This window comes from Rhincodon typus, chromosome 10 (assembly GCF_021869965.1).
Source record: "Rhincodon typus isolate 14 chromosome 10, sRhiTyp1.1, whole genome shotgun sequence".
NCBI classification, from domain to species: domain Eukaryota; kingdom Metazoa; phylum Chordata; class Chondrichthyes; order Orectolobiformes; family Rhincodontidae; genus Rhincodon; species Rhincodon typus.
This window is the reverse complement of record NC_063341.1, coordinates 23,459,218-23,475,566: the sequence shown is the minus strand read 5'-3', so window position 1 is coordinate 23,475,566 and position 16,349 is coordinate 23,459,218. Positions and strand designations below refer to the sequence as shown.

Below are 16,349 nucleotides of genomic sequence, written 5' to 3'. Positions count from 1 at the left end.
CATAAATGTGCTTACTTCTCAGTTAAACTATTATATATTCATTAAATGCTGCTTAAAGATGCTTTATGCTGTACCACCGCTACTGTGTTAAAAAGACAAGTATTTGAAAACTTCAGTCATAGAATCTCTGTGAAACATTCTCCTAGCATTCACAATAGCTTTAACAAAGCACTGAACATATATTCTGATCAATCCACAATTTAATTTATATCTAAAAACTATCCAAATCCAATCCTATCTTTAATCAGCCAGATCTTACTGATGCACAGCTTACTGGCACTGCAATTTACAGAAATGGCTGTTTTAGTGGACATGTTGTATGTAATTAGAAGAGTGAGATTAATGGTGACTGCTTATTTTTCTATATCATCAAAATGAGTTTTTAATGGTGTTCTATGCTGATGAAGGCACTTACATGGATATCTCTGCAGGGAGACCACTTTTTCATTTTACACTTTATTTTTGACATTGCAGGAAGTTTGTTAGTTAGAAAATAGAGTGGGGGGAGATGCACAGGTGTGGCCAGGGCTGAGGCATTTGGTTTGTGGATAGGCACAGAGCTGCACTGTCAGCTACTGCAGCTGACAGAAGGAAGCAAAGTTCTCTCCACATAACAAAACATCTCAGTGAAGTAAAACGGGGAGGGTAAAGGCAAAAACAAAATAGGAAAGTTCCAGAAATGGTAAGTTACATTAATTTTATTCTGTTTTCGTGGAACTTCATTGAAAGATTCTGATAAATATAAGGCAGGACCTGAAGTAAATGTGGGAAAAAAATGAAATATTTTAAAGAATTAAAATGCCTAACAAAAAACACACAGTTGGCTCAACCAGTCTGTGAACTGTCATAAAAGGACATTTCATCTTGAGGAGTGAAAAAAGGAGAAATTAGCCATTTGAAAACATTGTGTATGTGGTTTAAATAAATTTGAAATGTTTGAATGCACAGCACAGTGAATAATATTATGACAAAGATATTTAGATTAAAATGGTGTTTAACAATGTAAAGGGGTTCATCGTGTTGCCTCACAGAACCACTGCTTGTTTTGAGTAGTGGTTAATTTTCTTAGAAAGGAGGTGAGAATTATACAAAGTCTGAAGTAAAGAGGAGTACTTGGTTGCTGGATTATTGTGATACAGCTATAATGAAAGCAATCTGTCGGATTTACTTGGAACTAAAAAGGGTGACAAGATACAAGAGTCAACAGCTAAAATAAAAGTGCCAACATATTGTTGATGTGACATTACAGCCATGGATTAATTAAAACTACAATGTAATTGATGTATGAACGAGAAGTCTATAATGTGACATACTTAGGAGGTACAAAATTGAAACACTTGCATCCATAGCTATCCAAAAATTGGATCATAAGTTGCCTGAGAATTGAACAAAGAAGAACAGTAATCAGGAGATGTTGATTTATTTCCAATTAGTGCCTGTCACTCCTGAGATTCCCATCAAAAGGAAGTCTTGAATTTATACAGCACCATTCATGACCTCAGGATATTCCAAGTGTTTTACAGCTAGCTAAGTAATTTTTGAAATGCAGTTTCTATTGTAATGTGGAAATTTCAGCAGGTCCCACAAACAGCAATACAAAAATATCTGGATAACTTACTTATATAAAGTCATGTTGCTTCATGTTTGCAAATGGCCCATCCATAAATCTTAAAGCTTCAGATCATACTAAGCTATATAAGCAAGGCAGATATTCCAGTGTGAGTTAGCAAATGAACAGATGACGTGTCAAATTGGGTAATGCAAGGTAATACACGGTGATATAAACACAAGAAACATTGATATATGGTTACTGGAGGGGTGGAATTGAAAAGCAGAGAAGTTATGATAAACTAGTATAGATCCTTGGCTCAATCAAACCTCCAGAACTGTGAAGAGTTCGAGTCTCTACTTTAAAGGGTATTGGGGCATAGGGTAGATGCAAAAAATATTTACAAATATCATACTAGAACTGAAAGTTTAAGGCTATGAGGAAAGAAAAGGAAGGACAGAAGGATGACCCAAGGTTTTCAAGCCTGTGAAAGAGATTGATAGGATAGAATGTTTTAACTTATGGGTGAGACTGAAACTAGGGGCCATATAGGATTATTAAAAATACTTCCAGACGAGAATTGAGAGAAATGTCCTTACAAGAGAATTGTTAGGATATAGAACTCAGACGCCAAGGTGTTTTTGAGACAAATAGCATATATGTATTTGAGGGGAAGATTGATAAACTCATGAAGGAGAAAGGAATAGAAAACTGTGTTGATGCTGTTGGATGATTAAGGGTGGGGTAAGGTATGCATAGGGCAGAAACATTGACATAGACCTGTTCAGGAATATGACCTATTTCTGTGCTAGAAATGCTTTGTAGTACTTTTGAAAAGGAATTGGAAGTATATAATTCGAATCAGAAATGTTTAGTAGTGTTATAATTTACTAATTATTTATGCAGTGTTAGGGTAGTTGTTGGAAAGTTGTCCAATCAAACATTAAATTTAAACTCAAATCATTCATAAGCTGTTATGCGGAAATCATGCAAAAATGGTTATTATACTTTTAGAAAAGTGGAAAAACATTCAGAGAAGAATACAAGAATAGTTCCGGGTTTGAATCATTCAGAAAGGGCATGGAAACAAAATCCATGCTCATTAAAATTGAACTTTGAAGTTTGGGTGGGGGGGCTTGTGGTGAACATGTTTCAATTACATTCAAGTTTTAATAGAAGATTAAATGAATGGATTGATAAAGTGTTACATTGCACGAAGGACATGAGTTAAACTTGCTGTAAAAATACCTGTTCCTATTTATGAATTGTAAGTGTTGCACAATATTAATATGGATGAATCATATGGAAAGAGGTGATTAGCCTGTCAAGTCTGCACTCTCCCTCTGAAAAGCATCCCACATTTACTATGGTATCCCTGGACACAATGGGCAATTTAGCATGGCCAATCCACTGAACCTGCACATCTTTGGAGTGAAGGAAGAAACCAGAGCACCCAAAGGAAACCCACACAGACACAAGGAGAACACACAAACTCCACACAGACAGTCACCCAAGGCTGGGATTGAACCCAGGTCTCTGGCATTATAAGGTAGCAGTGCTGACCACTGTGCCACCCTAAGCACACAAAGATTTGACATGAAAGTTTATTTAACATGAATGGATTAACATCTTCGTTAAAATAGTGATCAGAGGATTGACATGCAAACATATTAACATATCATGAATATCACAATCTTCATATGATTCATGGAATAGATAAGTAACTTGCAAATACTAACTCAGTTGCTGCATCCAAAGAAAATTGGGTGAAATAACCATGGTTTGTTCTCATGGTTTGATATAGGCAAGAGGCGCTCATGTTATAGCACCGAGTTTGGTTTGAGGCAGAGCCATTGCATCTTTTCTTTCTGTAAACATTGGAAAAATACTCAAAGCAAAGGAGAATTAAAATAATAGGGGAGCGTGCAGCAATTGGACTAGTTTTGGACAATGTAACACTTTATTAACAAAGAGTTTGTACAGACACCACACCCTTATGTCCTATTGCGCCAAAACCTCCTGTTGTTCTATGAAAAAGAGATGGAAATTGGTGAGGCCATAGTCATGACACAGATAGGGGCAGAGTCATTATGGTTACACATATAATAGATCTTTTATTTCATTAAAAACAATTCCTTGAAGTGGCTGGGATTAGTTTTTATATAAAAATACAACTGTCCATATCTAATGTGTATAGGCTCTGCAGCTTGACGTGTAGACTGCGTATATTATTTATATCAAAAATATAATCTTTGTTTTCTTTCAAAAGGGCATTTATATGGAATCCTGTGCTCGACAAAAACATTATCAGATTCAGAAGGGTATTGCTCACATTTGGCTTTTCACTCTGCTTCTTGGTAAGGTTTTACTCTCCTGATTTTCTGGAAGAGCTTTAGTGCCAGTATAAGAACACAATGTTTTAGAAACACTTACATAGGCACATCCCAGAAGGAGGTATGTGACAGTCTCCCTCTGCAGCCACCTCAAGGGCAGTGTGCAGTGGTGCAGAGAATCCAGGCATGCATAAAGTATCTCACAGGCAAAGCCCTTCTCACCACCAGCTAAGCGATGTCCTGGTGCTTGTTGCACCAGATGCTGAGCCATTCTGCCAAATGACTTTGGCAGTCTGCACAGGGAACCACTCAATAAGATCCACCCTCTCCCTTCCCCGAAGGGTCTTGAGGACATTACGTGCTGACCACTGCCTGATGAACTTGTGGTCAAAGGTGTTTTTCTTCATAAATTTCTCCACGAAGGACAGTCCAAATACTTGGAGCATTCTGTGGCTACGAGGCCAAACCTATCCTTTGCAACATCAGGGAGAGGTAGAACCTCAGTAAGTAGAGACACTTGGCATTTGCATATTGAGGATCTACACACAATTTGATGCAGCCACACACAAAGGTGAGGAAGTGTCTTTGGGAGACCCCCACACAAATTAGCTTATTCATCCTTCCCACATGGTGATCTAACTGCCCACTGCTGGTTTAATAATTGGATGTGGCCTTGAATATTATTTGCCCACGTACGCACCTCAGTTGGCAGTGGGACACTGAGGCCATCCACAGGCCATGGATCTAATCAGGGGAAAGGCAGAGGGGATTGATTAAATACCATCCCCTGCAACCAAACTCAGCACAGGCAAGGAATTAGATATTGCACAAAGAAATGACAGTAACTTCAGCTTTACATCTTCTTCAAATTACAGGTTTTGCCCCAGATTGGAATCGGCACTCTGTCAATTTTCATTTTCCTTGACTTGTTCAGACAAGATAAGCTCTGTACACAAGGAGATGGGAACAGCAGAGAAGAGATACATGTCTGGCTAAGTTGGTGAGGACGGACTCGAAATGTTAACTCTGCTTTCTCTCTACAGATGCTCCCAGACATGTTGAGTTTCTCCAGCAATTTCTCTTTTTGTTTCAGATCTTCAGCATCCACAGTTCTTTGTTTTATTTTGGTGAGGGAGAGATTAGGTTGTCAGAGAGCCCGTGGCCTCAGTTAACATGAGCTCGACAGAAGATAAACCCCTCTCAGCCACTCAGAAATGTTCTGTTTTAAAGTGAGATTTTTCATCACCACGTCCTGAAATTAACAGTTCTGAAGAAGGGTCACTGGACTTGAAACATTAACCGTGTTTCTCTCTCCACTGGTGCTGCCAGACCTGTTAAGTTTCTCCAGCAATTTCTGCTTTTGTTTGTTTGAAATTAGCCCGTTCTGTGTTTAATCTGACATTCAGTGAACAACCGAAAACATAAATGGGTGTCTAAAATGAAAATAGATTGTGTTGAAAGTGATGAACCGGTTTACGAGTCTCCACAGAGAGGAAAGCTAGGTACAAGCTCACACCTTTTTCTCAGAACTGGAAGATAAGAGATTGTCTAACAATTGTCTTTCAAATTTACTTCTAAAGGAGGCGCTTGCAATCAAAATATTAACCAGCATTTTCACTTTACAGCTGCTGCTAAATCACTTTTGTATTTCTAACACTTCGTTTTATCACAAGAAAATCGATTGTCTTTTCAGAACTAACAGTTTGGGAAGGTGTTCAGAGCTGGAACTATAGCTACTCAACAACAGATATGACATGGCCCGATGCCAGAAACTACTGCCAACATTTCTTCACTGACCTTGTTGCAATTCAGAACCATGAAGAAATTAACCATCTGAATACAGTGATTCCGAGGAACCCAACTTACTACTGGATTGGAATAAGAAAGATTGATAACGTTTGGACTTGGGTTGGAACTAACAAAACACTGGATGAAGAGGCAGAAAACTGGGCTGCAGGTGAACCAACTCCTGGTGCTGAAGATTGTGTCGAAATTTATATAAAAAGAGCAGAAGATGCAGGAAGGTGGAATAATGATCCCTGTCTGGAAAGATCAAAACGAGCCTTATGCTATTTAGGTAAGATAATTTTGTCAACTTCTGCAGAGAATGTATTTAAGGGTTGGTAGCCCAGGTGGGCAAATGAAAACAAGAGTTAATTTTAAAAGTTTAGTATTTAAAATAATGTTAATTTAAGAATTTGGATGATGAAGGAGTCTTAGTGAGTTGCTGCAAATCACTTTGTAAGTGGTATACACTCCTGCCACTGTGTGTCAATGCGAAGGGAGTGAATGTTGAATGTGGGAATTGAATAGCATAATTAAGTTAGCTGCTTTGTCCTGAGTGTTGTTGGAACTGCATCCATCCAGGCAAGTGGGGAGTATTCCATCACACTCCTGACTTGTGCCTTGTAGATTGTGGACAGGCTTTGGGGAGTTAGGAGGCAAGTTAATTGCTGCAGAGTTCCTAGTCTCTGACCTGCTCTTTTAACTACGATACATAAATGGCTAGTCCGCTTCTGGTTATGATTAATAGTAAACATCAAGATTTTGATGGTGAGGGCTTTAATTTTAATTGAGTATCGAAGGGATATGGTTAGATTGTACCACGTTGGAGATGGTCATCGCCAGGCAGTTGAGTTGTACAAATTTATTTGCCTCTTATCAGCCCAAGCCTGGATATTGTCCAGATTTTGTGGCATACGGACATAACTTCAGTATCTGATGAATAACGAATGTTGCAAAGTATTAAGCAGTCATTAGTCAACATCCCCACTTCAGAGCTTAAGGTGAAAAAAAAGTCATTGATGATACAGCTGAAGATGTTTGAGTCCAGGAGAATACATTTAGGAACTCCTGTAGACATATCCTGAGACTGATAGGATTGATCCGAACAATCCCATCCTGTTTGACCTGATTCATGTGATTTTATGGGTTCTGGAGTCAATGTCACCACCACAACTCCACCCACACCCATGTTACCTCCAGGATCATGCATTTCTCCAATGTACCTTCCATGTCCAATAATATTTCCTATAAACTGTCATGCCCCTTCAACATCCACTCATATTGCCTGTGTTTTCTCCATGCTCCTTCATATCCATTCATCCAGTAACCACAAATATTCATGAACCCTATTGTGATAGCCGGAAGTCTTTGAAATATTAGTAAGTGTTTTAAAAAAATGATCATCCATTTATACTCTGCTTGAAAGCTTTGTCCCTTTTAAGGGCTTATAAAACTCAGTAAAACACAAGCATTCAAGCTCCTTTTGAATAAACACTCTCTTTCCTTGGTGCTCATAACTTTGTCAAAATAAATAAAATCATAAAAACCTCATTGAAAGATCTGAGAACAGTTAACCTAATATCACCATTCGCAGTCGTGCAAACAAACAAACAAACTAACAGATTGTCAATGCAGAAAAGCATGAGCAATAGGTAAGGTATTCCACTGCTTGTGAACGCAAACATAATTTTGGTTAATTTAATGGTCCATTACCTTTCAAGGACAGAGCTCTGTGATCAGTCACTGCATTGGAAACATGCTTAACTTATCACATACCATCACATTAGAGCTTTGAAGTTAGAAATGTCTGTTAAATGGTTCCCAACTCCACTACAGGCTTTCCCACACAGCCATGATCTGTCAAAATGCAGCCAGAAGCATTCATTTTGCTGAGTTACTGAATTCCCCCACTGCAAAGCACAAGGCCCAGTCATTTATCCATTGCAGAATGATTAGACCTAATGTCTGTTGACGCGTCTGATCCAGCTTCTGATTACCCGAGTATCTTAGCTATAGGTGTTCATGACCATACATACAAAGAATGATTTGGAATTTATAGGTAAAAATAAATTGACAAAATAAAATCTCAGACAATGGAATATCTTGCTCTAGCTTAATATTTTGCGATAGCCAGACATCCTTGGTGCAATATGTGGAAACTCAGAACCCTCAGAATAGCCACTGTCTCATCCTAGATGGGTAATTCATTCACTATTCTGAGGTATCCTCTCTGTTTCCTGTTGTGTCTGAGAATGGGTTTATGTGGCAGGAATGCTGGCCATCCTTCGACACAGTGCTCTCTGAGCTGAGCATGTTCCTTGTCAGACTCCCCTGATTTAAATCAGTTACTGAGCAGTTGCTGGTAGAGTTGTGGTTGTTATTGATGTAAACGTTTCAACTTTTTCCATGAAAACATCATTTCCTTGTTCAGACCTTGCCACAGGGATGTGTGGCAAAGCCCCTACTGTTTTCCTGGGACAAATACTACCTTTGCATTGAACCTCATCGTTTTCAGTCTGAATTGTTATACTCACAGAGGCATTTTGCTACCTCCTCAGATTTGAAGTCACTAAGAGTTTCTTCTTTAAGTGAAGATGAAAATATGAATCACAGATTTTTCATAAGTTGCTAATATTTCTTATGCTTTCACAGCATGTCACTGTTCAGTTTCTGTCAGTGAATGGGATACATGGTAAATTAGCTGACACTTTCCATCAATCTGAAAGATTACAGCTCCCAATCAAGGAGGAAATTCATCTGCAGCAATAATAGTCCATAGCTCAAGTCATAGTAAGCTAAAATATCAGACGAATATTAATATGCCTTTAATTTTCTCAAAAGACCATTTGTTGTGCTTTCTGTCAGCACCGTGCATTGTCTTGTCACAGACTTTGTCCAACTGCTTCCCTCTCTTTAGGCTCTATCGTTTACTCCTTACCCCCCCCCCCCTCCCCCGCCACCCCCAACTCTATCTTCTGCATTAAAAACAACTTTTTCCACCTATCATCAGTTCTGAGGAAAGGTCACTGGACCCAAAATGTTAAATCTGATTCCTCTCCATGAAATACTGCCAGACCTGCTGAGATTATCTAGCAATTTCTGCTTTGTTTAGCTGCGTAAGATCCACACAGCTCCTCAGAGGCCTGTTAGGGGTTGCGGCCAAATCATGAATCATAGAATCCCTACAGCGTGGAAACAGGCCCTTCGGCCCAATGAGTCCACACTGAACCTCAGAGCATCCCACCAAGACCCATCCCCCTATAACCCACCTAATCTACACATCCCTATGGGCAATTTAGCATGGCCAATTCACCTAGCCTGCACATCTTTGGACTGTAGGAGGAAACTGGAGCACCTAGAGGAAACCCATGCAGACATGGGGAGAATGTGCAAACTCCACACAGACAGTCATCCAAGGCTGGAATCGAACCCAGGTCCCTGCTGCTGTGAGGCAGCAGTGCTAACCACTGAACCACTGTGCTGCCCCACCATTTCTGTTCAAAACCTGTTGATTCTGCCAGAGGTGAAATAATCAAGATAGAGTTAAGTTTCTGCTTCATCTTTGGTAGGATTAGAGATGAAGAAACAGACTTACTGCCTTCATTTCAGGATGTGGAGTCATGTGTGCTGTCTGCAGCTTTCCTAGTCCTGTGAAGAGCTGTGGAAATTCAGCTCTGAAGTTCTTAGGTTGATCTTCTTGTCTTTCTCTACTGTGTAGATCAGATATAAGTCAGAAAGGGCTTTCCTGTTGAACAGTGAACAACCCTGCTTTTGGAGAAAAGATACGGTTTCAAAGAATTTCACTCAATGTTTGAAGGGTTTCATTCAGTTGTTCTAAGAAATTGAGTTCTATGTCTCTATGCCATTTTGTTTGTAATTGCGAAGGAGAACTTTTCTCAAGTCCTGGTTCAGTATCAGAACAGAAACTGTCACATCTACGTCTAGCTTAGAGCATGTTTCTTTTCCTTTATTAGGAGGTCAGCACTCCAGTAGCTTCTGCTTGGTCCCTTGACCTCTCCAATGAAAGGCTTCTCCACATCATTAATATTATCCGTTTCATGAAAATTGCCATCTTTTGAGGGCTTCTCTGTTGGTTTATTCTGTTAGGCCTGCTGTTGTGAAACACAGTTTGGAAATGACCCGGAGATAGTAGGAACTGCAGATGCTGGAGAATCTGAGATAACAAGGTGTAGAGCTGGATGAACACAGCAGGCCAGGCAGCATCAGAGGAGCAGGAAAGCTGACGTTTCAGGCCTAGACCCTTCTTCAGAAATGGGGGAGGGGAAGGGGGTTCTGAAATAAGTAGGGAGAGAGGGGGAGGCGGGTAGGAGATGGATAGAGGAGAAGGTAGGTGGAGAGGAGACAGACAGGTCAAAGAGTCAGGGATGGAGCCAGTAAAGGTGAATGTAGGTGGGGAGTTAGGGAGGGGATAGGTCAGTCCGGGGAGGACGGACAGGTCAAGGGGGCAGGATGAGGCTAGTAGGTAGGAGATGGGGGGGGGGCTTGAGGTGGGAGGAGGGGATAGGTAGGAGGAAGGACAGGTTAGGGAGGCAGGGACAAGCTGGGCTGTTTGGGGAACAGCACCTCATATTCCGCTTGGGAACCCTGCAGCCCAATGGTATCAATGTGGACTTCACAAGCTTCAAAATCTCCCCTCCCCCTACCGCATCCCAAAACCAGCCCAGCTTGTCCCTGCCTCCCTAACCTGTTCTTCCTCCCACCTATCCCCTCCTCCCACCTCAAGCCGCACCCCCATCTCCTACCGACTAACCTCATCCCGCCCCCTTGACCTGTCCGTCCTCCCTGGACTGACCTATCCCCTCCCTAACTCCCTACCTACACTCACCTTTACTGGCTCCATCCCCGCCTCTTTGACCTGTCTGTCTCCTCTCCACTTATCTTCTCCTCTATCCATCTTCTATCCGCCTCCCCCTCTCTCCCTATTTATTTCAGAACCCCCTTCCCCTCCCCCATTTCTGAAGAAGGGTCTAGGCCCGAAACGTCAGCCTTCCTGCTCCTCTGATGCTGCTTGGCCTGCTGTGTTCATCCAGCTCTGCACCTTGTTATCTTGGAAATGACCCTTCTTCTTGAATAAATGACACTGCACCTCTCTGGCAGAAGGATGTTGACACCTGTGTTTCTCCCCAGCTCAATGTTAACAGTTCACTGGGGTGGAAAGTGAATGTTTTTCCTGCCTCCCCTATGTATAGCCACCTCTGCTTCTAAACTGAGCATGCTCCACTGAGTTGGTCATTTTTAGGAAATGGTTCTCTTGTCATCCTGAACCACTGATCAATTTTATTTTCAGATCTCAGCTTGTCTGATCAGTTGAATTGACCTGTGAAATGTTAAATCATCCCTTGACTTCAAGTAGTCAGACAATATTTGAAAGTGTAACACTCCATAAATAACTCTGTCCCTGATAAGTTCTTCTTTTAAATTGCAATGTTGGTAGTCTCTGCATCATTGATAAAAGTATCAGTAATGTAATCTGTAATTGGGCATGCATGCTAAGTATAGACCATTCAATAATGGTATTTTGTTGTAGATTGAAGTAGGCACTGAGTGTTTATTAATGTTTCATGTATAACTTTTTCTTCATTGATGCCTTGTTTGACTAGACCAAGCATTGCACACTGTAGTGTACTAACCTGCTTATAGTTGAGGTGAGACCAGACATGGAGAAACACATGGCAAATCTTTGGCACCAGTTCAGCCATACTTCTGATTGCTTGGGACCTGGCACGTGTTGAAAGGATGCCAGTAACTGACAGACACTTGTGCTTTCACCCACTCAATCTGACTGTGGTTTCAAATAGTCTTGAGTCTGCAAGAGAGAAGATCATGTAACGTTGCATCACTTCCTGCGATGATGTATATTATATCTCATCAGCCTTGAACAGCCAGATTTTACTCATTATACTACAACTCTGAAAAGGGCAGGGATTGTGGGGGATGGAGTTCAGACCAAACAGGTGAGAGCTTGGCTCCAGACATGGGAAAGTGGAAAGGAGATAACTCTCTGACAGCAGAATCACCTCGCCACCCAAGGCGAGGAAGAGCGAACCTGCCAGCTCCTGTCCCAGCAATCCCCTGTCCCTGAGCTCCTCCCACCAGCCTGAACACTGCAGCAAATGTGAGGCAGCCCGTTCTGACCATTTGTTGGCCACTAAAAGACCTCATTTTGGTGAGGTGCATGGTTGGTTGGTCCTATCCAGTAAGCATTGATGGAAAGGACACTGCCAAAATTTTCCTGGCTCCTCTCCTGTGGGCACATTGAAAAATTAGCCACTGCCAGAGTGATGTTCCCAATCTATCTAAAGGTTGATTGAGACCAATTAAAGTATCGCTAATTTCTTGGCTATGATCACCTACTAAACACAACCATGGAATTGAACATTCCTGTGTCCAAGTAGACATTGAATCATGAGTGAAGTGAGAGAAACTTCTTTACTTAAAGAATGATCTTTCTTTGGGAAAATGTTTCAAAATACACATGAATATATTAGGCCTATTGGTAAAGTGAGGATACGCAGGCAATAGCGTGAAAAACTTTAGAATTAGGAGACTGGATTTAATGGGAAGGTGGAATACTTACCGCCCCACCACCAGGAGCAACATTGGTTCAGGGTGGATTGACTTACAAAAAGTTAACATCACAGCAATAGCACACTGGGTGGACAAAACAGCCTGAGGCTCAGAATTGTGCTCCACAGAGAGGACAAGGAGGCCTCACCTTTGAACAGCTGCCATTCTAACTGATTGGCTGGCAGTTTGAGCAGTCCCAGAACAATGGGACTCCATAATAGATGCTGCTAAATGTCCAGCTTTTAGAACAGGGATACATCAGAGGGTCGAGGAAAGAGGGGAGAAAAGGTTGAGGGGTGTCATGTTTTGGACTGCAGGCAGGGAGGAATGAAGACATGTGGTAACCTCTTGGGGGCACAGGCCCTGATGCACACAGGGTATTCTTGGACTGATGTGATCTTCTGTCTTCCCATATTTTCAAAGAAATCCTTTCAAAAATACCGTATGCAGTCTGGCTTCTCTGACACTGCCCTGCTTTTTATGGTACTGGGCAGGGTAGCTCAAGACTGTTAATTGCTAATTAATCAGGCAGTTAAGGGTTTCAATAGGTCTAAGGGTGCATGGCCTTGTGGGGACTTACCCATGTTGTATTATAGACTACTTGCATGCTAAAGAGCATAAGCAGCAAGTGATAGACAGAGCTAAGCAAACCCACAACTAACAGATCAGACCTAAGTTCTGTGGTCCTGCCACATCCAGCCATGAATGGTAGTGGACAATTAAACAACTCACTGGTGGAGAATGCTCCACAAATATCACCATCCTCAATGTTGGAAGAGCCCAGCACATTATTGCAAAAAATAAGGCTGAAGCATTGGCAGCAATCTTCAGCCAGAAATGCCAAGTGCATGCTCCACCTCAACCTCCCTCCATGGTCCCCAGCATTACGGATACCTGTATTCAGACAATTCAATTCACACCACATGATATTATGAAATGGTTGGAGACACTGGATACTGCAAAAGCTACAGGGTCTGGCAACATTCCAGCAATAGTACTGAAGGTTTGTGCTCCATAACTTGCTGTTCCTCTAGCCAAGCTGATCCAATACAGTTACAACACTGGCATCTACCCAACAATATAAAAAATTGCATAAGTATGTCTTGTACATAAAAAGCAAGACAAATCCAACCCGGCCAATTACCGCCCCATCAGTCTCCTCTCGATCATCAGTAAAGTGATGGAAGGTGTCATTAACAGTGCTATCAAGCAGCACCTGCTCAGCAATAACCTGCTCGGTGATGCCCAGTTTGGGTTCTGCCAGGGCCACTCAGCTCCTGACCTCATTACAGCCTTGGTTCAAACATGGACAAAAGAGCTGAATTCCAGAGGTGAGGTCAGAGTGACAGCCCTTGACATCAAAGCTGCATTTGACTGAGTGTGGCATCAAGAAGCCCTATCAAAACTGGAATCAATGGATACAAGGGGGCAAATGCACTGATGGTTGGAGTCATAGCTGGCACATAGGAAGGTGGTCATGGTTGTTGGAGGCCAGTCAGCTTAGCTCCAGGACATGTCTGCAGGAGTTCCTCAGGATAGTGTCCTAGGCCCAAATATCTTCAGCTGTTTCATCAATAACCTTCCCTCCATCATAAGGTCAGAAATTGGGATGTTTGTCGATGATTAAACAAGATTCAGCACCGTTCATGACTCAACTTTCTAATGTGTACTACCAGACAGCAAGGACTTCTCTACAAGTGAAATAGTAAGTAAGAATTTCTACCGTTGTTTATTATCCAGGTTGGACCAACAATTATTCTATATTGATCTGTTTCTAAACTCTGTTTCCTTCTCCTTGGGCTGGGGTTTACAGCTTCCTGCCGGATATACTTTCATGGGAGGAGATACTGACACAGTTCATGTTCAAATGCAACGAGATTTGGACAATATTCAGCCTTGTGCTCACAAGTGGCAAGTAACATTCACGCCACGCAAATGCCAGGCTATGACCATCACCAATAACAGACAATCTAATCACACCCTCTTGACTTTCAATAGTGTCATCATCACTGAATCACCCACCATCAACATCCTAGAGGTTATCATTGACCAAAAACTCAACTGGACTCACCACATAAATATTGTGGCTACAAGAGCAGGTCAGAGGCTAAGAATACTGCAGGGAGTTACTCACCCCTTGACACCCCCAGAGCCTGTCCACCATCTACAAGGCACAAGTCAAGAGTGTGATGGAATACTCCCCACTTGCCGGGATGGGTGCTGCTCCAATGACACTCAAGAAGCTTGACACCATCCAGGACAAAGCAGCCTACTTGATTGGTACCACATGCACAAACATTCACTCCCTCCAGCACCAATTCTCAGTAGCAGCAGTGTGTACTATCTACAAGACGCACTGCAGAAATTCACCAAAGATCTTCAGATGGCATCTTTCAGACCTTCAAATACTCCTATCTAGAAGGTTATGTGAAGCAGTTACATGGGAATGCCACCATCTCCAAGTTCCCCTCTAAGCCACTCACAGTTCTCATTTGGAAACATAGTGCCATTCCTTTGCTGTTGTTGGGTTGAAATCCTGGAATTCCCACCCTAATGGCATTAGGGTTAACTCACAGCATGTGGACTGCCGTGGTTCGAGAAAGCAGCTCACCACCACCTTCTCAAGGGCAACTAGGGATGGGCAATAAGTGCTGGTCAGTCAATGATGCCCGCATCTGACAAAATGAATGAAAAAACTAACTGGAGATGGGTGGGACTGAGGTGGGCTGGACACCTGAAATATTTAATGTGTCTCCTGCCATGAAAGCACATCTGGCAGGAGGTTGCAAACTCCAGCCCCAGGAGAAGGAAACAGAATTTGGAATTAAGTCAAGGCAATGCAGACCCAAACTGAATAGTTTGTTCTCCTCTGGTGTGAGTTCTCATTGACAGCCAAAGATGATTGTAAAATGAGTCCCTGTTGAATTTTGAGTGCTTGCCACCATGTTTGCTGCAATGTACATGGGTTTGTATTGTTTTCTCTAACCAGCTTCTTGCAAGTCAAATTCATGCAGTGGTCATGGACAATGTGTGGAAACTATTGGAAATTATACATGTCAATGTTATGAAGGATTCTATGGACCAAAGTGTCAATCTGGTAAGAACAATATCATTGCCATGAATAAATTGAAATCTGAAATTGCATTGAATTATTACAAATCCCTTAACATATTTATGTGAAGTCACTTTTGCCTGCTTCATTGCCTTAACAAAGCAATAACCCATTTATTACAGTGTTTTCATTCACACCAAGCTATTTCTTTTTGTGCTGTTTTCAAATTTAAGACTCTAGTTTAAGTTTGTAATTACGTTCAATAATGAACCGTTCTGTATATTAAGTACATTTTAATTCTAACATGATTCTGCTCTTGGAAGGTGAACAGAGATGTCACATCATAGGTCAATCTGTAATCGTCAGGATTTTAGCAGCATCTGAGAATTCAGTGGAGAGAATGAGACAGCACGAAGAGAGTGAAATAAAACATGAAAGACAAAGATTGCTTGAAACAGTAAAGAAAAAACAATAAGCAAGAAATGGAAAACACAATACAGAGAGCCAAAATAAAATTAGGAAGGGGGAAGAAAAAGAGAACGATGCAGCGGGTGACATGCCAGGCAGTATTCTGAAGGGAAGAAATCCCAGTGTGAGAAATCAGATCCTGACACTTTGATGCTTAATATATCAATCCATCAATGTGACTCACACCATTCAGGAGTCTGCATATTCTTCAACAAAGATTTTCATGACATTAGAGATTTGGATTATAACTCAACTTCAAACTTTAGTGCCTAAGGAGTTCTAAATCTGTAAATCACATAGAAATACATATTTTGCATGCAAATTTATTACTATCAGCCGAAGCACTTACTTTTCTAATGGATATCCAAATTGATTAATAATCTCACATTTAAGTCTTTTCAACATCATTTAAATTATATTTCTTATTAATGAAGATTAAAGAAACATTTTTTCACAGGCATCGAGAATATTCCTGGGTAATAGATTTTAATATAAATGCAAGAATTATTCAATTCTCAATCTTCCACTCCAGCTGTGAAATGTGAAATTCCAAAGATCCCTAGAAATGGGACCA

The 16,349-nt window shown here is 41.3% G+C and overlaps 1 protein-coding gene across 1 annotated transcript in view; it reads left to right on the top strand.

The window, feature by feature from the left end:
* The first annotated feature begins 578 nt into the window (after positions 1-578).
* LOC109927028 (L-selectin-like) overlaps positions 579-16,349 on the top strand; it is a 22,090-nt gene continuing 6,319 nt past the window's right edge. The window contains exons 1-4 of the mRNA XM_048602242.1: positions 579-682; positions 3,819-3,906; positions 5,576-5,959; positions 15,245-15,352. Coding sequence (XP_048458199.1) covers positions 680-682; positions 3,819-3,906; positions 5,576-5,959; positions 15,245-15,352 — 583 coding nt within the window. The 5' untranslated portion in view covers positions 579-679. The remainder of the gene's footprint in view (positions 683-3,818; positions 3,907-5,575; positions 5,960-15,244; positions 15,353-16,349) is intronic.